Source organism: Neodiprion fabricii, chromosome 5, assembly GCF_021155785.1.
Source record: "Neodiprion fabricii isolate iyNeoFabr1 chromosome 5, iyNeoFabr1.1, whole genome shotgun sequence".
NCBI classification, from domain to species: Eukaryota; Metazoa; Arthropoda; class Insecta; order Hymenoptera; family Diprionidae; genus Neodiprion; species Neodiprion fabricii.
This window is the reverse complement of record NC_060243.1, coordinates 18,815,429-18,837,682: the sequence shown is the minus strand read 5'-3', so window position 1 is coordinate 18,837,682 and position 22,254 is coordinate 18,815,429. Positions and strand designations below refer to the sequence as shown.

General features: G+C 39.6%; 2 protein-coding genes and 1 long non-coding RNA gene across 4 annotated transcripts in view; 2 read left to right on the top strand and 1 right to left on the bottom strand.

Moving 5' to 3' along the window:
• The window catches only part of LOC124182176 (zinc finger protein ush), a 123,175-nt gene extending 109,265 nt beyond the window's left edge, over positions 1 to 13,910 (top strand). For both annotated transcript variants that reach the window (XM_046569106.1, XM_046569107.1), the window contains 7 exons: positions 3,543 to 3,769; positions 4,171 to 4,561; positions 6,056 to 6,476; positions 8,383 to 9,045; positions 10,339 to 10,594; positions 10,722 to 10,955; positions 11,824 to 13,910. In XM_046569106.1, the coding sequence (XP_046425062.1) occupies positions 3,543 to 3,769; positions 4,171 to 4,561; positions 6,056 to 6,476; positions 8,383 to 9,045; positions 10,339 to 10,594; positions 10,722 to 10,955; positions 11,824 to 12,279 (2,648 nt within the window). In that variant the 3' untranslated portion in view covers positions 12,280 to 13,910. The remainder of the gene's footprint in view (positions 1 to 3,542; positions 3,770 to 4,170; positions 4,562 to 6,055; positions 6,477 to 8,382; positions 9,046 to 10,338; positions 10,595 to 10,721; positions 10,956 to 11,823) is intronic.
• Positions 13,911 to 15,906: 1,996 nt separating this feature from the next.
• LOC124182180 lies at positions 15,907 to 19,321 on the bottom strand. Its single transcript, XR_006870707.1, has 2 exons — positions 19,238 to 19,321; positions 15,907 to 19,074 (listed from the first exon to the last, which is right to left on the bottom strand). It is a non-coding gene; the product is annotated as an uncharacterized LOC124182180 (long non-coding RNA).
• A 177-nt stretch (positions 19,322 to 19,498) lies between these two features.
• Positions 19,499 to 21,963, top strand: LOC124182177 (threonylcarbamoyladenosine tRNA methylthiotransferase). The gene has a single exon (XM_046569108.1). The coding sequence runs from the start codon at positions 19,693 to 19,695 to the stop codon at positions 21,328 to 21,330; it is 1,638 nt and encodes a 545-aa protein (XP_046425064.1). The 5' UTR covers positions 19,499 to 19,692; the 3' UTR covers positions 21,331 to 21,963.
• The last annotated feature ends 291 nt before the right edge of the window (positions 21,964 to 22,254 follow it).

Sequence of the window (22,254 nt, the reverse complement as noted above, 5' to 3'; positions counted from 1 at the left end):
GGCAAAGATGGAGTTTTTAAGAGCTCGTGCGTTCGTTCCTTCGTTCCTCCGGTGTGAGCCGCGTGACAGATGCCTCGGAAGATACGGCGAAACCAGCCTGGTGCAACCTCTCCTTTGGTTGGACCACGCTATTCCCGCCTAGAGATAAACGCCAATCAGTGACTCGAATGAACTGCTCTTCACGAACTCACAGAAGTGCGGAATCGGAACTCTGAACCTTAAAATCTATTCGTCTTGATTGCTGTTCACTATAAATCCATTATCAAACCAGAACCCTCTTGACCATTACGTCTTCACGAGAATCCAATAATTCACCAGATTTATAGTATCCCGTACAGAAGGCCAGTGATCAAACGCTCGAACGTTTGTTGGAATTTCTTAGTAAAACTAGATCTTATCATAGTCTTTCGTAGTATTTGCAATTCCACCTGGACGTTGAACCGCAGTCAGACGTATTTTGGTCTGACGGTAATCTCTGCTTAATCATGAGATTGGCGGTTCAACTCTAAAAATTGCGACTGGCTCTCTACGGTGATTACTGGAGAGAAATCAATCGGAAATCGTTAAAGATGGTATCTAATAAAATACCTGCAACAAACTTGCAATCAATAGTGAAATAGTTTGAAAAAAAAAACAATACTGTCTCTCTTCGTAAACCGTTTTATAGTTTTTGACTAACCGTTCAGGTCGTTCCAAGAAGGAAAAAGAACGCGAGCAATCGGGCATTTGAAAAGGGGGATAAAAGACAGTCATGTCAGTCTGTTCTGATCGCACCTGGGTGCCGAGTCGTGGCGTGGCGGTGTCTTCACCAGAAATACCGGTTGACTCACCGGCTGATCCCATGGGGCTACAAACACACCAATTATTGATAAATTAAGAAGGAACGCTGGGTAATCTGTCAGAGACCTACGATGTAGAAGAGAGTAGACGAAGTACAGCTGGACGGCCAGACGCTACATAGACGGAAACCCGATAACCGATGATTAGCCGTCGAACTGACTCGATGGACGACGAACCAGGGTTAACGACACCGAGGCGACTCGGCCAGGCACCGGCTTTTGACATTCTTCGATGTTCTTTACGAGCGAGCCGTATGATCTTCGTCACCATAGTAGATTCTTGAGTGGAAAAATGACCTAGCAATTCGCCACCGCTAACTTTCCTTGAGGCAACGGCATGCAGGAGTCAAATGCGATAAGGTTTTGTTTGAATGTCAGAAAGCGGTAAACTGATTGCGAAGGAAACGCCGTTAAAATTCACTTGGGATGAGTGGACAGAGTTATAACTCTCTGCTGTGAGTCTTGATGGCTGATGGAACCCTTCCCCTTATTTCTTTCTTGAAGTTGGGATACTTGCTCCATTCGTTCCAGCTGTCCGGATCGGGCCACACCTCGCCTCTCCTGCCTAGTTTAGATTTTCCTGGATGCTATCAGATATTCCTTGTCTTCTTTGCCGAGTCGACTGGGATGCAATAAATTCAGAATACCAAAAACCACGTGACTGTAACCTGAACCAGAGACTGGGTGCGCAGCAACCAGCTTAATACAGCTTCTGTACGGTGCAAGCGGAAGGTTCTGATCAGTTTGATTACTCGGAAGAGGCGTTAATCGGCGAGCGAGTTTATTACCGAGAAGAGACAATTATTTCCAAGGCACCTATGATCAGAACACCATGCCGAGAAGAAGCGGCGGGAGCAGGCAGTGCAGCAGGATACGGCTTGAGCTCTCACTTAGCAGGGCCACTGTCACGATCAGGACACCGCATTAGCATATCTCGAGTGAGCGTGTAGAAAAGCTTTGGCACAAGTGCCGGGCTGTGCTCCTCGGAGCGAGAAGCTGGTTGTAGAGGACGAGCAGCGAGAGCAACACATCTCGGCACCGCGCGCGTATTCATTCGTCGCGCTTCTACGGGAGCTTATCCACCGGTTGAGGACTTACTCCGAACAGTACAGGAGTGGGCAGAAGGTGGCGAAGGAGCGAAAGAGGGTGAGGCGAGGTCACGCGGTCCTCCTCATTCCTTCTCTTGCGTGTCGTACCCATTTGCATTAGACACACTGAAGCAGCGACAAAACTCGATTGGATCTGATGATGAGAGTATGCATCCAGACCAAGACCGAGGTGTGAAGACGGATTGAAACCCCAAAAGTAATCCCGATATCAGCGTCGATTGGAATGCGGGACAGAATTTTGCACTGTCAAAGTTCAGACTGACCGTCACATCGAATCTCATTTGTTCGAATACTGACATTACTGGATGTCACAATAAGTCCGACATGTCAAATTCAGAAGTGCCTAAAGATCTTTATAGAAATCTGATAAAAATTTTGAAGTATTTCAAAATACATTACTTCTAAGACTCGATACTCTAAATGGACGAAACCTTCCATCGTTACCAACTTTCAGTCATACCAGGAAGATTGGTTCCGTTCTGAGTTTTAGCCATTAGAAATTACTAATCACAATTCAGGAATTTGACAATTCGAACCAATGAAATTCGAGGTGATGGGCCGCCTGACCTTTTATAATTCTAAATTTTCACCATCAGCTGTCAGTTGAGGGCTCGCTCCTGAGTGAACTTTGCGAACGCCCAGCCAGTGTTTCCAAAGTGGGAAAAGTGCATCGGTATTCAGCCACACAGAGACACACGCGATGATCGAACCCCAACCCTACAACCTGGGGTCGAGCGCATGGTATCGCTTCCCAGAAAGGTTTATCGGGTCGACGATATGTTAATAGCGGCCGTGTTTCCCCCTCGGAGATATATTCCGGGCCACCTCGACCAGAGCCGAGGTCTAAGAGCCCCAGGGAACTCCCACCTCTGTGACTGCAGGGCGAGCGCTTGGCCGCTTTCGTTACCTTCGCTGCATGCAACCGCAATTGAAAAGAATTACCATCGGGGATCCGGCGCACTGACGATGACCGCTCATTCCTTTCCAAGTGAAAATGACCGCTGAAAAGATGTCTGCTCGGATTGCTCGCCGTCCTCTGGTGATACTTATCCAACCTACTACTTTTGCCAGAGGTAGTTTGACTAGATTTCCACCCACTGCTTATAGACTCATCGCGACTTTTGATGATTGTTCACTGATGTCGTTTTTCGCGATAAACCAAACTTTTTATGCATTGGAACATACTGTGTTTAATCTCCAAGCCAGGAGTCAGCATGCTCAAATATTCCAAGTTGTTGGAGAATGTGGTAATCACATTGAAACACATGTGACTTCAATCTATGAGTTCTATGAGTAATTCGGCAACGAGGCTGAAAAAGCTCATGGCACATTTACCAGAGTTAAATTTTCGATTTTTTATCGCAAGTGTTAAACTATGTTGATAAACGTTGAAAAATACCTTTGGACACCTCCTTTTCCGAGTAATTATGTCGTTGGTCTTTCTTTACCTTTGTGTTCTGCAATTGAACTCCACTTTCTGAAGAGTAATATTTTCCTTGAGGAGAGTTTTCCCGGAGTGTAGTGGAAGCGTAACATTTTACCTGACCCTGCTATCTTAAATTGTAATAAGTAACATCGTTTTCTGTTCCTGCAGGGGAAGATGAAGAGTGGAGCGATTCAGAGAAAACCCCTTCGGTAAGCAGTGGCATCGACGGCGGTGGATCGGGGGTGTCCAGTCCTGCGGCGCATCCTGGGGAGGACGAGTCCAGTCTTCCACCACCTCCACGGTTGAATTCAACCGAAGAAATTCGACCGAGGTTACAGACCGTACTTCCCGAAGATGTGCGCAAGCGGCTCGGCAACAGGGCTGAGGAAATCGAGGTATGTACTTTGAACAAATAAACAGATACTGTCTATATGTATAATGAATGAATTCTCTGTAAACTTGGTCACTCTCTTTCAGTGCCTCGTCGAATTTTTTGGAATTCTGCTAGCTTATCATAGCACTGTTATGTTGTCCACGTTAAATTAACTTTATCAGGTCAATTGAAATGTGACAAATAATTAACTGAAAATTGTCAGAATACGACAACGTTCACTTCGAAATAACTACAAAGCGTTTTCCTGAACGGTTCGATTATAAAATCTGAAGCAAGTAACAGAAGAACTTTTCACGACGGTTGAAAAAAAAGTGGCCGTGTTCGCAGGTGATGTTTCTCCTATTCCGAATTTATTCGCGAAACTAGAAGCACACTAAAAGAACAAAAAATTATCCTCACTAGGCATGTGCAAAAAAGTTGCAAGAGCGGGAGGCGGCACTACGAACGACCCGTGACCTGAGCCCAAAAAATCATCGAGGAAAGGAGGACGCAGACGATGACGTGATCGAGACGGTCAAGAGCTCGAACGAGACAAGGAGATGCTCACCACCGTCGTCGTCGAGGAGAAAAGAGGCGCGCAGAGCCCTCGGCGACCTTCGACGACTCGATGAATCTCCGGTCCAAGCTAAGAAGATGAAGCTCGACGATGAAGCTACACCTAAATTGAGACTGAATGCTAGTCTGGCGACTGATCCTGCCCTTCGACCCGCGACTGTCGCCGCTTTAACTATCCAACCGGATAACAAGTCGACCGCTAACCTTACTCCACCCCTTCCTGCTGCGCTTCAAAAAGGTTCGTATGTATTCTCGGATAGTAGAGTGATAATAGTGATAATTCAGCTCCAAATTACACTGAGAAAAATGTATAGTTTGTAATTACTAACACGAAAGGTATCCCAGGTTGATCTCTCCGATTCGATTTTTCTTCTAATATGTTATAGTTGACTAAAATCTAAGCGACACGTATTTTTTTGAATATGCCATTTAACACTTTGAGTGGGTGAAACCACCCCCCAATGTAAGATATGTCAAGGGGCGATTCGGCAGTTTTTTTTTTTTTTTTTATTCATTACGAAAATTACATTTTGCCCCTCTTGTTATGAGAAAACTTTTGCAGTTCTGTTGGTTAAAAAATATTATGTTCTTGTGGGTGAAACTGCCAAATCGCCCTTTCACATGCCTTACTGTGGAGGGTGGATTCACCCCCTTAAAGTGTTTAATGGCAGATAAAAAAAATACCTGTCACTTAGTTTTTAGTCTGCTATAACATATTACAAAATAAATCAAATCTGAGCGATCGACCTGGGATACCTTCCTTGTAAGGTCTTGAACTATTTTCACTTGTTTTTCAACATAATCAAAAAATATAGTTCTGGATATAAGATGAAAGTGGGTTTTGTCGATGTAATCAGAAAATCTAGCATGCATTATTGCGCTTATTCCTATTTTTTTTATTATGGTCACTTGTATTATATTTTTTGCTATTCATTGTGTCAATTTGATGTTAGTGCAACAATTAAATTGATGCTAAGGTCTGGTATAGCTGAAAAAATAGCTACATTCAACATATGTAACGTTGCTACAGACAGGAAATAGCATTGTCAACTATAACAGCACTGAATAGTTACTTATACTCCTTTTTGCAATCTGAATAATTGTTCAAGCGTTATTGTAACCATACGTGTGTTTTAAAATTTTCACGCCATAAAAAATTAAATTTTTCTCAGTTAGTAGCTATAGCTGCTGTAGCTTCGTCTTTCAAAGATTAATTGAAATCAATTATGTTTATGTAAAATTTGATGATCATAATAGTGGTAATCACGATATTCACTTCAAAGTTTAGTTTAATAATAATTGCGATGAGCTTGTCGAATCTTGACTGATAGAAACCCATCATTTTGGAGTTTCAATTTTCGCAATGAAATTGTTCCAGTGTTTTCGATAATAATAGACTCCTCAAAAAAAAAGTAGTTTAAAAATGTGAGTGATTTTGAAATGGTCTTAACCCTAATGTTTGGAATTTTTCCAAAACTCCAGCGATAACATCGGTGAGGTTATACATTCTGCCAAGAGAGCTGAAAAGGCTTCGAATCTTCGGAATTTTTTCTAATCTCAGCATTTCAGTAAATAAAAATCGGTGGATAAATTTCATTCAGGAATTTCAATATTTGTAATGAAAGTGTTTTAGTGCTATTGGCAACTCACGTTCGGAAAAACAAGCTTAAAAAAATGGGTGAATTTAAAACGATCTTCCCCCTAATAATTTGAATTTTTTCTAAAAATCCAGCGATAACGTCGGGGAGGTTATTTATTCTGCCAACGGACGGTAAGGAGGCAATAACAGTAGAACCCTCGCGGCCAGCACCGCTGATCTGTCCACCCTGCGGGATTCGGTTCAGTTCTGCGAGCACGCTGGAGGCGCACCGGACGTTTTACTGCGCGCACCGGCCGCGCGCCGACGAAGAGAGCGCGAACGACGAGGACGACGAGAAATCGGGGAAGTTCGATATACGAAAGGCATACGCGTGCCCTCACTGCTCCTACAGCGCTGACAAGAAGGTCTCGCTCAACAGGCACATGAGGATGCACGCCGCTTCGCCGGTCCCACCGCCGATGACAGGAACGGGCCCAACGACGCCAGGCAGCCCCTCTAACGGATCGCTCTTGAACGAGGAGGCCGAACGGTACTGCAGGAACTGCGATATCAGGTTCGTGACAATATACTTTACCTCTTCTTCGATCTCCCGCGTTTCTAACAAATAAAGCCACTCCAGTTTGACCAACAGATTTTGTTGAAACTTGGCTTTTTCTGGAGCGCATGAAAATATTTTACACCTATTCTCGACGTCCGCTCCTTTTTTTTCGGAGAAAATACCCGCAAGGGGAGTTATTACAATCACTCCAAAAATGAAACGTTGAGTTTTCGCTAGGTCTTATCGTTTCCAGGTCTAGAGAATCACCTCCGACAATTTTCGGATATGTAAATTCGTATGTGTGCGCGTGATAAGTTTTTTATTCGACGATATCTCGAAAAGGAATGAATCGATTCTTACAATATTCGTCTCCAACGGTGCGGTTCTTCTTAATGTAGAACTAATTCAATTCTTAACAAAATCGGTCAAGCCATTCCTGAATCATGCATTATGCAAAAGTGAGATTTTTTTACCCAGAGAGGTATTCTCATTTAAATAATTATGAGATACATAATATAGCTTCTCGATAAAATTTTTTTCTAAAGACTGTGAGGAAGAAGAATCCTCGCATTCATCCTAGCGATTCCTTGACACGCAAAATAAGAAATACACCGCGATACAGTAAGAAACTGGTTCCACTAAAATGCTAATAACGTTTGGTAAACAAAAATTAAAATATGTGTGTCGTAAAAGTCTAAACGCAAACGTTATCAAGATGCTATCATGTCTACACGCGAATATGATCACAGCTATTAAGATCTATTATATTGGGCGACACTATCTGGTAGCAGAAAATACCTTACTCGAATACGGTCATATTTAAACGTTACAACTTTTTACTTTTCTCTTTTTTCACTATAAATCAACTTGATGGGACAAAATAGATAAATAATGGTATGCTCAAGATTTAGCGTACCCTGATTATCGATAAAATTTGCCTAAAACGATCAGCTGATAGTCAAATACGGTGCCATATGGCATACTACGCGCACATACCGAATACCAATATTCACGGAGAATATTTGTTGAAGTTGTTTTTTTTTTTCAAGTTATTCACAACATTATGAGATAGTTTTAGGTTGGTATAGGGTCGAAGGTCTTTGACACTTAAAACGAAGAATTAAGAATGGTTGTAAGTGCCATTTCCTTCAAAAAAAATCCAAACGATAAATAACCATGCAGCAGAAAAAAAAACGGATTTCTTTTTTTTTTTTTTTAATTTTGGTTGCCGGCACTTACAGCCTTTTCAGCGGTACCTACGTCAACAACACGACTACTTTCTAGTTTTTAATAGGAGGTGGCACAGAAAATTAGAGTTGTGACATGTGAGCATACAGGGGTTTCTTGACTCATGTAATTTGCGTACTCGCTTTCGGCTCCTAAGGCACTTTACACTTGTGAAGAAATCCCTATTTTAAGCGCACTTGCCACGAAGATAACTATTTTAATTATCCTGTTCAATAAAATCCATCTGTTACACGACATTTCAGCTGTTGAATAGTTGAATTATTAAAGTATAAGATCTGTCTTGTATTTTTATCACACAGTATTCTTGAACAGCTTATCCTCTTTGTTAGCATCCGATTTTCTTTGGTGAAAGATCTGAGGCCGCAGCAAGAAGGATGAACTGTCCAAGCCTGTTATTTACAAATTTGAAGTAAATCAGTTCAGCCGTTTTTGTCGTCGAACAAAAGGTTGGCATTATTCTTAATAACAATGCTAATCCTGTCGATTAATTTTGATTTAAAAGAAATTTGAACGAAGTTGATCGAGTAAGTGGTAGTAAAGTTGTAGATTCCCAAAAATTCATCCACTTTTTAACCGTCTTATACTCGTATGTACCCCCTAAGTTTTTTGATGCTGTTACGGTATTAACAAAAGAATCGAAGGCCCTCACTGATTCTAATTTTAACATTCCCAGGTTCAGCTCTCTGAAGACATACCGGGCCCACAAAACTCACTACTGCAGCACGAGGCACGTGGTCAAAGACGCGCCGCCGCCCCCGTTGAAGGCGTCGCCCCCCGCCTCTTCGAGCCCTGGAGATTCGCCACCCCCACAGCCGTGCCTCGCGTTACCGACGAACCCGATCCTGATCGTCCCTTACTCGCTCTTCCGGGGGGCGAGCGTCCTAACGGCGCCGGCGCTCCCGACCCCCGACACCGCGTGCTTCCTGCTACCGAACGGGGCCCTGCAACCGATGACACGGGGCCTGACGGCGCCACCGTCGACGACCGAAGCGCCGACGGTCCTCCGGGCGGCGAACAAGCCTTCGACACCGGCTTCCGCGAACTCTACGTCAAACCTCCCTTCCGCCGCCGCCGCCGCCACCGCCCCCCTGGATCTCAGCGTCAGGCGGTTTCTTGTGCCCCAGGACGAAAAGGAGAACCGCGTTTCACCCGCACCTTCGCTACCCCCACCCCCCGGCAGCCCGAGGTCCAGGGGGTCCAGCAGTCCCAGGGCCAGATCGCTGCCCGCTGGTCAAACCAGCCCGGCACCCGTTCCTTCGACTGAACTCGCCCTCAGGCTAGCAGAGCTTCCACCACCCCCGGTTCCCGGTGTACTCGTCAAACAGGGTGTTTCCAGGTGAGTAGTTCGTCATTATGCGTCGATTCATTTCTCTTCAAAGCACGGATGCCGAGTCAACTTCTTTTTTTTTATTTTTCTTCATTTTATTACGAGGTAATTGGGCATCGCATATGAATCATGTTTATAATAATTCTCAAACTGCCATGATTTTTCTAAAAGCGCAGAGAAAAAATTGTACAGTCCGATCTCGTAATAAGAACGCTCGCAATAAGAACCTTTCCCCAGTTTCTCGCTCGTGCACTTTACCTACTCTGACTCAACCTCCAAAGTCTAATTATTTATTTGCAAAACTCTCATTAAGAACGCCTAGCCTGTAGAAAAGAAAGAGAGACACAGAAAGACTCATTGTCAGTGTGCGAGGATCGCGCAGATGGTGGGGTACTCGAATTTGCGGAAAAACTCTTCCCATCGGGCGCCTTGGCGTTCTTATTGGGAAGTCGGACTGTGTACAGATACGAGGATTGTGATCACGAGTTTCAAAATTAATTTTTCAATTTCAAATAGTTACAAAGGGATAAAAAATTCTAGTATGTTGATTCGATTTGACTGTGCGTTTATTCAGATTATTCAGAGAACAATTTTTACAGCCCTATTAGGACAGTGCTTTTTGTCGTATTGATATCGGTAAATATTAATTTTTTTTTAAATTGCACTGATATCGTTTTTGATCATCAGATGGTGGTGTTGAATGAAACATCGCGAAAAAATTCATTTCACTGATATTGTATAATTTTGTTTTCTTAACAAAATAGGCCGATTACGAAACCAAATTTTCATTTTGCACATAACATTCGGACACGAAATTATTTTGCGTTATATTCGTGTGACGCGAAATCATCCCGACCACAATTTTCTTTCGAACAAGTTTTGTTTGCTCACAAGATTATTCAAACGAAAGTATAGAGTAACGAGTATAGAGTAGTTTTGTTGAATTACGTACGAAATTTTCTTGAAGCACAATTTTTCGTAAAATAACAAGGTTTGTCGACGGCTTCATATTATTAAAAAAAAAAACCTTTGAGCAGCACCCTGAATATCTTGTTTCACTTTTTCGATTAGATGTGATCAAAGACTTTTTATTCGAGGTTTTCAGCGTCAAAGCTAACAGCCGTAAGCTGAAAAAAAAAGAAACCGTTATATGGCCACGAGAGTTCCCCACTCTCCCCTTAAACGTATAACTAACCAAATATTTTAATTGGACTTTAGACAAAATGGGGTTTTCATACAGCCAGTTCGCTCAAAATATCTCAACTCACGTCTCTTAATGGCGCAAATTTTTGTGGTTTCCAGATGTAAGGAATGCAACATCGTGTTTTGCCGCCACGAGAACTTTGTGGCGCACAAAAAGCACTATTGCCAGGCAAGAGAAAACCCAGTTAGCAGTCCACCGCCTTCGGGAACGCCGTCTCCGCCCTTGTACCAGCTGATATGCGCACCTTGCGGTATAAGGTTCGCATCATTTGACAACCTGAATGCCCATCAAGCCTTCTATTGCAACAAGAGGTCCGAGCCTCTGGAGCATCAGGCTCGATGTCCAAAGTGCAAGGTCGGTACCTGCTACCAAAATCATTTTCAAATAGACTATTTTTTCAATACTGTAATAAATCAAAGTATTACATTTCTCGACGGACTTGAATGAACTTTTTGAACACCTCGCGTGATTTTTTTTTCAGGCATTAATAGAGCCCGGTGGAAGCCACACTTGTACCGCTGGACCCACCGGAAGTTGGCCATGTCCAGTTTGCGGATTGGTCAGTCCGACCGCTGGCGCTGCTCAGAGGCACATAGATGCTCATCAGGGGGTCAAAGCATTCCGATGTACGATTTGTCGGTATAAGGGAAATACGCTTCGTGGTATGAGAACGCACATTAGGATGCACTTCGAGAAGAGGGGGACCGACCTGCAGGTGAGAAAATAAAAATGATTCTCTATCGTCATTTCGAACGCTTAAATACTGCAGTCCGGAAGTCAATTTCTCTTTAAAGACACCTAAGACAAATGTTTACAAGACGGTATAATTGTGTAAAGTCTCACCTATGGTATCCTATTCGTCACATTGAGTTTCCTTATTTTCATCGCAAAATCGATATCACTAATCTGATGTACATGCAGCAACTAAATATTACCAAATTCGTACTGGTTCTTACACTCATCTACCATACTTTGTCCCCTATTTTCCGTTCTGTAACTTTCTCATCAATTTTGTGTTTTAACCAGCTTGTAATCCAATTAGAAACGTAGGAAAACAACTTTTCATAAAGTTAACAGTTTGTTTTTTCATCTTTTTCCGGTATATTAGAAGCGCCATATTGAATTCTGAAATTTTTCCGTTACATTTGAATTTTTTGCTTATTCTGAATGCTGATGATGACCGAAAATAAATCTTTGCACAATGTAATCTCAGGCTTACCATTTCACGATTTTCGTTTCACTTACTCGTCCAGACCTTATCATTAGAATTTTTGATCCATCTTCATCGACCAAAATTCCATGTACATGTCGAGCTGCCAATGTTCTCTGAAATTTTTGTAAATAATTTCGGATTGCGTTAAATCCTAGGATGAATGTCTGGTCCTTTCAATTAATTAACTTTAATTTCCGATGATTCTCAGCGATCTAGGTAATTCCCAATCATTTTCATTGATCTCCTAACATATTGTCCAATCCGCGGGAAATAATTAACAATCCCCAGATTTCACCGCGACTTATATCCATTTTAAATTCTATCCCGGTAGATATCGCGATGATCCTTTATTTTCCAATTCTTCCGGCAGGAAGAAAATTACATAACCTGTGTCCTGGAGGACGAAACGACGGTTCAAACGACTCCAGAACCAGCGCCAGCGACGACGCCGGAAGAGATTCCCGCGGCTGAAGCGGTCGTTCAGCAGCAGCAGTCGGTAAATGGAACGGCCGAAGTAAGGAAAAGCAGCCCGCAACCGGCGGCGACGACAGCGCTGACACCGAGTAGCGGCGGGAAGGTGAAACAGGAACGCGAAGACACGCCGCCCCCCGAAGAGAGTCTTGACCCCGCTAAGGCTGGACCAAGGTATTGTCACTCATGTGACATCAGCTTTAACTATCTGAGTACCTTCATAGCACACAAGAAATTTTATTGCTCAAGCCACGCGGGGGAAGCCAGCAACAACAATAACAACTCGACGTCCACGCCACACGTTCAGGAAACCGCAACTACTCCTGCTAGCAGGACCGAAGCATCCGTACTTTAGAATTTATAATCATTTAGCAAAGGCCGTGTGACACATCGTTTTACGAAATATTCGTTATAATATTGCTCGTCGTAAGATCGTGTTGTTTTTCAGTTGATCAAAAGACTAGAGCTTTTTTTTTATGCACCCAAATCGTTGTGGCGGTTCTCTCGTTGTAGGCTTCATAATGAAGGACGAAAGTTTCATTCCGACTATCCTGGTGAAGATTTTTCTCTGTGAACTCGTGCAATCAAATATTTAGGTCTAGTTTAAAATTATAAAAATAAAAAAAAATAAATAAGAAATAAGAAAAACTCGCTTCCAAATTATTTCGTAAATGCTTGACAGAGATATAAAATGACTTAATGGAACACAGCGTTCGAAATTACGCATTTCACCAAAAAAAAAAAAATTATCTTTCTTTATAAGGCTTAGATTTTATCAGGTTATGGTTTTGTTACAACTTGTGTGTGAAGTTTCTAGGCAAAATCTGACTTCTGTTGGAAGATCTTTCTACTTATTCTTCGATATCTGAAATTGAAGACTTCCAGAAATGTCAGTTTACTCTGAATGAACTCTTCAATCGCGTGCAGAATATTTAATAGAAAGGTGTTTATGTGAGATAGTCTTGTTTTGCGCGGGTCTCCAAGGTCAAATCGTCAATTCGTCTAATTCTACGGTTTCTTTTCATCTCTTTTTTTTTTGTACATACATACATGACATGTTTTGAGGTTGATATTACCTGAATCATAAACTTAACGTTGCCTATATGACAGTTCAATAAATAAAACTTATAGTTCTTGTTTTAAATTCTCATTTGTACAACTTTACCGTGTGACATCATTTTTATTTATTTTACCAGGGTCCCATCATTTTATATCTATTTCTTCGATTTTCTCCTGCCACATAGCATTGTTTCTACACAAAGTTAGAAGCACAAATTAAAATTCAGTCATTAAAACTTTTCTTACCATGACGTTTCGTTTTATTTTTTTTTTTCTTTGACGAAAAAAGGACAACACACCTTTTAATACCCAGTCAGCGCTGCATACCCTCTTTAATTATTGGCTCTAATTGGGCTGGTTTTTTTATTTATTTAATTTTGATTAATTAATTAATGTATGGGGTAAGCTATCGGACATAATTTTTAACTCCAATAACAGTCAACGGGAGTAGCGTAGCTAAATACCAATACAGAAACTCGCGAGTTTGTGTTGGAATTAGCTCCTCTACTTACCTGTAATTAAGTAATTAAAATGACGTCCGCACAGAAACACACACAAACTTGAGCACTCCGCTTAATCACCACAAGCATATGAATTATAAATGATGATAGTTACTATTATTACAATCAAAGTTAGTACAGCTGAAAATGGAGAGGAGAGAGATTGACAAAGTGTTCAGACAGAGTTGTAGGACTGTTAATTATTGTATACATACATATAATTGTTGCCAGTTTATACATTAACATATTGTTATATTATACATGACGATTATCTTATATATAAAGTAAAATATTGAGTATGAATAGGTACGAATCCTTTTTCACTTGTCTTTTCTTCGTTACTCTCCTAGTTTAAATGAGACCTCAATGTGGTTTTTCGTCAATTTCCATCGCTTTCAAACATTTTTTTTCCAACTTGATATGCTAAACAATATTACCGAAGAAAAATGTGCTTGTTTTTTTTTTTTTTACTTTTCAGAGAATGCAGAATAAAATCAAAAAATCGTAATATTTTTTAAAAAAGTGCCAGCATTTTCTCGTATTACAGTTCATGTACAATGGCATTAATGGATTAACAATGAATACTCCAAAAATACTAATTTTTGGTTCTCTTAAATCTCGTGTTTAGATTTGTTATTTGACCAAACCGTTACAATTAAATTTTTTTGGATGTTGAACAATAATAATAATAATGATATTACGGAATGACCTCTTTCTGGAATTAAAAAATTCCGAAATATTTACGTGAATGTAAAATGGATTCTAAAGCCAATCCACTACTGGAGAAAAAGGAAAGTAACGTATGAAACAATAATATCTGTAACAATTTATGCAATTTTTTTGACGAAGAAAAGAGAGGGAAAAAATATTGAATTTAAAAATGTACGTGATTTTAAAACACTGTTAAATAACAGAAGAAAAAATCACAGTAAAACTCTCTGTGATAATGATTTGCGATTGGTATATTATTGAGTTATACTTAATTCTTAAAAGGTCTCCAATTCTGTGAATGAGTTTACAGAGAAAAAAAGAAACGCAACAAAACACTAACTTTTTTTTATTGCGAGCTTTCTGGTCCCCCTAAAAAAATGCAAAACTGTTCTACTCAGAATTGAACGATATAGGTAATGTAGTTGATTTGAGCACGTTTCGATTACTGTGTTCATGTTTTTTTTTTTCGGAATTTAAAGATTTTGACAAATTTCCACATTTTCCACAGTTTTGATTTTATATTCAACAAGCTGCCCTAAATATTTAACAAACTAGAAATGTGTTGCAAAGGAAACTTTGATGTATTACAGTTTCGTGATTACAGATAGAAAAAAATATGATATCCGTTGTATGGCATTACACTTTTCAATCGATAGAATTTTCTCAGTTTACGGAATATCAATTCACGTTTCTTTGCGAACGGCATCTTCCTCGTATCATACATACGATGTTATCACGAATCCCGTTGAAATAAAAGAGTGTGCAATCTCATGACTCGAAAACATAATCTCGTATACACTATATAGGTATATACTATAGGCATATATATAAATATTATAAATAGTCTCGACGTAATTATAAGTTCATGCTATCATAAATACATATAAATATACATGAATTACAGCACAAAAGAGCATTGAAGCTGAACTTAAAATTTTTAATTAATTGTGTAAAATGTTGTACAGTAGAGGATTTAGGTGGTAAGTATTACGGTAGTAAAATTAATAATGATAATACTAATAAAAATACTGATCATGACGATGATAACATTTAATATTATAACCCTGAACGATACCAATCTCAGCTTATGAATCTGTTATTATAATACATATATAATATAAATATTATACATACACACACAAACATTATATAAATATATAGAAAGATAAGGTTTACGTTGCAATATATAACTTTAATATATTACTATAAATAAGGAAACTATAAATATAATCCATTGGTAATAGTAATAATAACACAAGTATGATTGACATTAATCATACTAACGTAAGCAGAAAAAACGCGCGCAAATTCTGAGGGAATTGTCCCATCCTTGTGTGAAATTTAAATATTGCTGTAATATGCAGAATATTGAATTGATACACCATTTGGTAAGCTACAATAATTGCAACTAACATTAAATTTGAGATAGTGATCAAATCACACATCAGAAAAGGAAACAAAGGACAGTAATGATAGTGACAATTATTGATTGATAAACGGAAGAATGGTAGCGGTAAAGAAACTGATACGATACCGATCGTATTTTGGATGGTGGTTTCATCCATGAACTATATTATATAAATGATAATAACGATTATTATTGTTAATAATATAGTATATAATGATATATAAACAGCAGCATCTTTCGGGAGCGCGTTTTCAATAAGTGTATAAAATTATAGAATTAAGGCCAGTGTTTTTTCGTGTATACGCCGTATACCCCCGTCTCATATCATCTCTTGGATTAATGCCTATATGTATACATTTTACATTTTGAAACTCCTACCATCAGAATATCATCGTGATCATCGTGACGCCAATTAATTTTTCATGTTCTCATTCTGTTTTTGCACACCTTTTTTCGTTTTCAATGTTATCGTTGTGTTTTCGTGCCTTCCTATTTTTCACTGTTGATATTGTAGGTAATAATTATCAATATTTCAATAGTATGAAATGAAGTAGAATCGTACATCTATAATAATGACATCTGCGTCTGACGCGTATGATATTCTCGCATGTTTTAAAATATTGTTGTACTAAGATTTCTCCGACTGTATCAACTTGGTGTGACAGTGAGATTATCAGCATACATATTCGATATTCCTTCTTCGTATTCACATCAGACTTATACGGATGACATTTTTGTCACCTTTATTTTCATAGATGAATTAAACACGAAAGATAAATGATGTCTAAATAAGAGCAAAAGATATATGAATGAAATGAGAAATATGATGGATAAAATAGATGATACATTCGTACATAATATGAAAAAAACAACAAATTAAACTTACGATTACATAATAACAAACAACAAAGAACGCTGAAAAATCTGTAATAAATATATTGAATGTGAATGAAACTCTGTAATGAAACAACTATACATATACGTGCATATACAAACAGACATGAAACATATGTGCTTTTGTTCGTTTTTATAAAACTTAGTAAATTCCTGCATTACGGATAATTTTACTATAAAATGAACGCTATTATACCACGGAGCAAAGAAAATTCTTGCTGCAACCGCTCAGCTGAGATTCGTACATAGTTCAGAATGTTTTTTCTGAATTACTTATTGTTAAGTGTCCAATTATTATAAAGAGAAGCATGCGAATCGATTCTCAGGCTAGAAATATTCGACCCCGGAAAATAAAGAAAAAAAACGGCTAAGCTCTTGAGAATTTTTCAACTGAATTTTAACTGATTTTAAAAAACTATGGAATCTATTCATTGAGATCTTATATCAACGTCTTTATGTGACAAAAATCGATTGCGTACAGTCTGAACGTACTGCAAACAGTAAATCAGAGTGGAAAATCGAAAAATGTCACATTACCTTCGTAGTTTCTCAGCCGTTGGTACTTCGATGTTTCAAATACCTTTCTAAATACCTCGAGATCCAATTAATCTAGATGTCATCTTAATCGATTCTGAGACAAAAAGTTTTTGCCTCGACAAAAAACTTAAGTTTAACCCCTTTGTATCTTTTCAGTCCGTTTTTCGTGATCTCTGAAAATAGCTGGAATGCATTTCCTCATATGCTATATCGACATAATTTTGCGAGAGTAATCGATTGCGCATAGTCTAAACTCTCTATAAACAGCAAAAATTACAGTAAAAAAACGAAAGGTTTCCTCTGTAATTTCTCGAGCTGTCGACCCTTCGATATTTTTCAATGCCTTTTCTGTATTCCTTGGAGTCCAATTCGACCAGACAGGGTTATTTGAATTGATTCTGAGACAAAAAGGAAAGTTAACCTCTTTATATTTTTTCGATTCATTCTTCGCTGATTTTGAAAAATGTCGAAAGTAATTCATTCAGACACCATATGGAAGTAATTTCTTGATAGAAATCCATTGCGCACCGTTTAAACTCGCTGCGAACAGCGGGTCAAAAATTACGCTCGAAAAAAACATCTAAGTATTCCCTTTGTATTTTCTCAGACATTGAATTTGCGGTGTTCTAGATGTCCCCTTCGGATTTCTAAGGACAATCATTCGGAAACGTGTTCTACCCGATTTCTATCGCGTTTTATCGATTATTCGACGGATAGATTTCGGGCTCTAAAAATGTCGAAGCAGAATGACTGTTATGACGATTTTCATAGGATTACTCCCATCCTTTTGCAATGTAGAATTAAGTAAATCGAAAAAAGTTCAGCATAAAATTATGTTTTCATACTTGACGAAGATTTCAGTTATGTTTAACGTTGCTAGAATGGATTCTCCAATAAGTCACGTCGACGTTATGTTTCAAGAGGAAGCAATCTTAACTATTCGGAAGTCACTGCGAATAAGAATTTTAATGGCACTACACAAATCTCATTGCATTCCCTAGTTGACTACTTAATTGTTCGATCTTAAGAAGTCCTGGCTATTGTGAGAGGGTGGATACAAATCGATCTGGAGACAAGAAGTTCCTTGTCTATAGCGAAAGCTAAGGCCTCTCTTATCCTTTTCAAATCATCGGCTGATTTCGAGAATCGAGAAAAATCAGTTCCGTATGTGCCATATTTTCGTATTCTCCGGAAGGAAAACGCTTTCGCATCGTTCTTAATAACGAGGGTCAACGATTCAAAAACTATAGCAGACAAATGCAATTTTTGTTTTTTTGTTTCAAACCTTTTTTCCACTATGTCTTATCGATTTACTTGTCGTTTCCGGTTTTTTTGGTTTGTAGTTGTTCGAGCTTTTAATAAGTATTTGACAGATAATAAATTCTCTATCCCAAAAATATCACATTCTTTACGTTTTTCCGTGTTTGTAAAATTGAATGCTTTCGCCTCGACGTTTTTTTTCTGTGCATACAATTTTTTTTACTCCGGATGATTTAAGGGGTGCCCTGATCGATTTCGATGTTAACGTATATGTAGATCTCCAAACGTTGAAGTCCACGTATCTCAAACGCGAAAAAGGGCTTAACAAGACTATTTTATATGCAATTCTGACCAAGAATACTCCATTATATTTTCACTCTACGCAGAAATAAAGAAATGGCATAAATTCTATGAATTTACCATTGAGATTACATAGAAACTATGCCATTTGTTTATTTCTGCGTCGAATAAAAATGTGTCGGTGTGTGTTTGTTCAGAATTTTGTATACAATGGGGCTGTTAAGACCATTTTTGCGTTTGAGATACGTAGACTTTGATATTTGAAGGTACATATGCAAGACACATCGAAATCGATTAGGACACCCCCTTAAATTATTCAACCTGACACTTTTGTACGATACGTGTTGTTTTATTGTATTCATGATTTCAGGCGTAGAACTAAGTTACATACAATAATTAAAGGTATTCTCTTGGTGTAAATTGAGGTCTTTAAAGATAGAGCTTCTTGTCAAGTTACGTTTCGAGGTGCGTGCGGCTGATTCTGTAAATAATAAAAGATATAACAATTAGTACGAGTAGCTGAAAGTTAATACATCAATAAATAGTACAATAACAACTGTTGTTGTATTCTTGAATAATTATGGAAAATCATGTCTGAGAAGGAGCTGTGCACTGCCCGAACACATTTAACCAAACGAACTCACATTACTCCCTGAGAATGCCTGCATGTTAATAGACTCGATTTTGACTCTGTGACACTTGTCTTGTGTTCCAACCACTGGTTGCAGCCGAACAACGAGCGCATTCTGCCGAGTGACTAGAAATTTCTAACCGCAGGCAGACAGCGCCAATCCAGGCGATGTTCAAATATTCGAATGAAATCGAATGTTTTGAATTGGCCGGGTAACAAGCGTTTTCGTCGGTAAGGCAGACAATGTCTCCCTAGATAAGTTCTGTCGTACCAATTGCCACATGTCCCATCCACTACACGTCTTTCTGATAACCTAACTTAGTCGATCCTAACCTATAAAATAAACAAAACAGCCGTAGTTTCTGTATTTCTGTGGAAAATCACATTACCTCAACAAATACTCATCTCAATCGCTGAACAGTTTCGAATCCGCACGAAAATATCTAAGAAAAAACAATATCCTCCAAAATGTCGTCGCCCTGCAGTGACATAATAGACGACATCGAGGACCTGATATCATCCCAGGACATAACGCCGAAGGAGCGTTACAGCACCAAGAAAAACGTGACAGTGCGAGCCAAGCGAAAAAAGGACATCCGCGAAGCTCCGGAGGCTACAATCCTGTCCAGCGTCATTCCAGGCACGCAAACAATCTACGTGAAGACCTGGGGCTGCACGCACAACAGTTCAGATAGCGAATACATGGCTGGTCAGCTGGCAGCGTACGGCTATAATTTGACAGAGGACAAAAGCCAGGCTGATCTGTGGTTGTTAAATTCATGTACGGTAAAAAACCCAGCCGAAGATCATTTCAGGAATGAAATCGAGCTCGGCAGATGCAGCGGCAAGCACGTTGTAGTCGCTGGCTGCGTGCCTCAGGGTGCACCGAAAACAGGTTTCCTGTCCGGTCTGAGCGTAATTGGCGTCCAGCAGATCGACCGGGTGGTCGAGGTGGTCGAGGAGACGTTGAAAGGAAACTCGGTTAGATTTCTGGGTCAGAAGAAAGAGCAGGGAAAGAAAATCGGCGGAGCTTCGCTGGCCCTGCCGAAAGTCAGGCGGAACCCACTGATCGAGATCATCGCCATAAACACAGGCTGCCTGAACCAGTGCACCTACTGTAAAACAAAGCACGCGAGAGGCGAATTGGGCAGCTATCAACCGGACGAGATAATTGAGCGTGCCAAGCAGGCCTTTTCCGAGGGCGTCTGTGAACTCTGGCTTACCTCTGAGGACACAGGGACCTACGGCCGTGATATCGGCTCCAGCCTTCCGGAGCTCCTCTGGAGACTCGTGGAAGTCGTGCCCGAGGGCTGCATGATGCGTATCGGGATGACAAACCCCCCCTACATCCTGGAGCACCTTGAAGAGATGGGCAAAATTCTTCAACATCCCAGAGTCTACAGTTTTCTGCACGTCCCTGTTCAGTCGGGCAGCGATCAGGTGCTCGCAGATATGAAGAGAGAGTATTGCTGCGCTGACTTTGAACAGGTTGTTAATTTCCTGCAAGCCCGGGTACCGGGCGTCACCATTGCCACGGACATAATATGCGGTTTTCCTACCGAGACAGACAACGACTTTGAGGACACCATGACCCTCTGCAAAAAGTACAAGTTCCCAAGTCTGTTCATCAACCAGTTTTATCCCAGGCCTGGAACTCCGGCTGCAAGGATGGACAAGGTTCCTGCTCAGGAAGTCAAAAAGAGAACGAAAAAGTTGTCCGAATTTTTTCAGTCCTACGAACCGTACGGTCACAAAGTTGGCCAGGTTCAAAATGTTCTCGTCACTGAGATTTCTCACGACAAGAAACACTTCGTTGGGCACAACAAGTTCTATGAACAGGTTTTGGTGCCCATGAGGGATGGGTTCATGGGTAAGATGGTTCAGGTACGAATCATATCCGCCACCAAACATTCTATGAAAGGACAGCCGCTCGATGAAGGAATCTCTGCGTCGATCAGAACTCCGCTGCCCAAAGGGATTGTCTCCGGTATTATTGAAGTTGCCGAAACCAAACAATCCGAACCATCCAAATACAGACTGTTTGCTCTCATTGCAATTTTCTTGGCGGTGTTGGCCAGATTTTTATGGAAACTTTTAAACGTTTGATTATCACTATTTTAGGATAAAGAATTTGTCCGTGTTGTTTATTTTTACTGGAATCATTTTCACTATTAAAAGAAACAATGCGGAATTATATTTATTTATTTGTTCCCATGTAAATATATAACTGTATATAACTGTTATTGATATGACGATTTCGTAAACTCAGATGTATTTATAATTTCGAAATTTAACGAATTTCAAAATTATTATAACTGTTATTATTATGTAAATATTGCTTGGCATGTGAGGTATAAATTCTTGACAATACGAAAGTCAAAACTCTAAATAGATATCCGATGGTTGAAAATCTATTGTTTGAAATTCATATTAGGGAATCCAAATGTCTTTCGTTTTGTTTGTTGTCAGGACAAAGAATTTTGCGACATCAAATGGTTTCTTGCCAAAGCTTTGGCTTGATTGTTATCTGACTAGTAAATTGAATACCAAATAATCCTAAGTATCGATTTCATGATTTTATGATCGAGATGTGCATAGTAATGGCAGTAGTAAACTGATCCGATATATTTTTTACATCTTGATCAAAGTTCTTATTTGCTTAAAATGCGATTTTGTTTATTCTAGTAAATTCATTGTGAATAGATCACTAGAAAGATGACAATCTTACTTTTTCACGAGTATCTCATGTCAAATTATTTCCCATTTTCCAATTTCACAATTTAATTAATACACCCATAGCCAGTTCCAATCTGACCCATGTTCATAATTCTGGCGTTTACTAAAGATTTATAAAGACTGCTAGCCAAATGGGGCTTTCCGTAACCGAAAAAGGACAAGATAAATTCCTAGAAGAGATACAAAATTTAAGGTAATATTTAGGAGATAAAACCATCGTCAAGCAGCGCGAAGGAGTAATATAATAAAGGGATGAAATTAAATAGTTATATTTCTACGTAACTTATGTACTTG

What these genes read in the sequence shown, in the direction of transcription:
- LOC124182177 (XM_046569108.1), top strand. Translation starts at nt 19,693, where the DNA reads ATGTCGTCGCCCTGCAGTGACATAATAGACGACATCGAGGACCTGATA.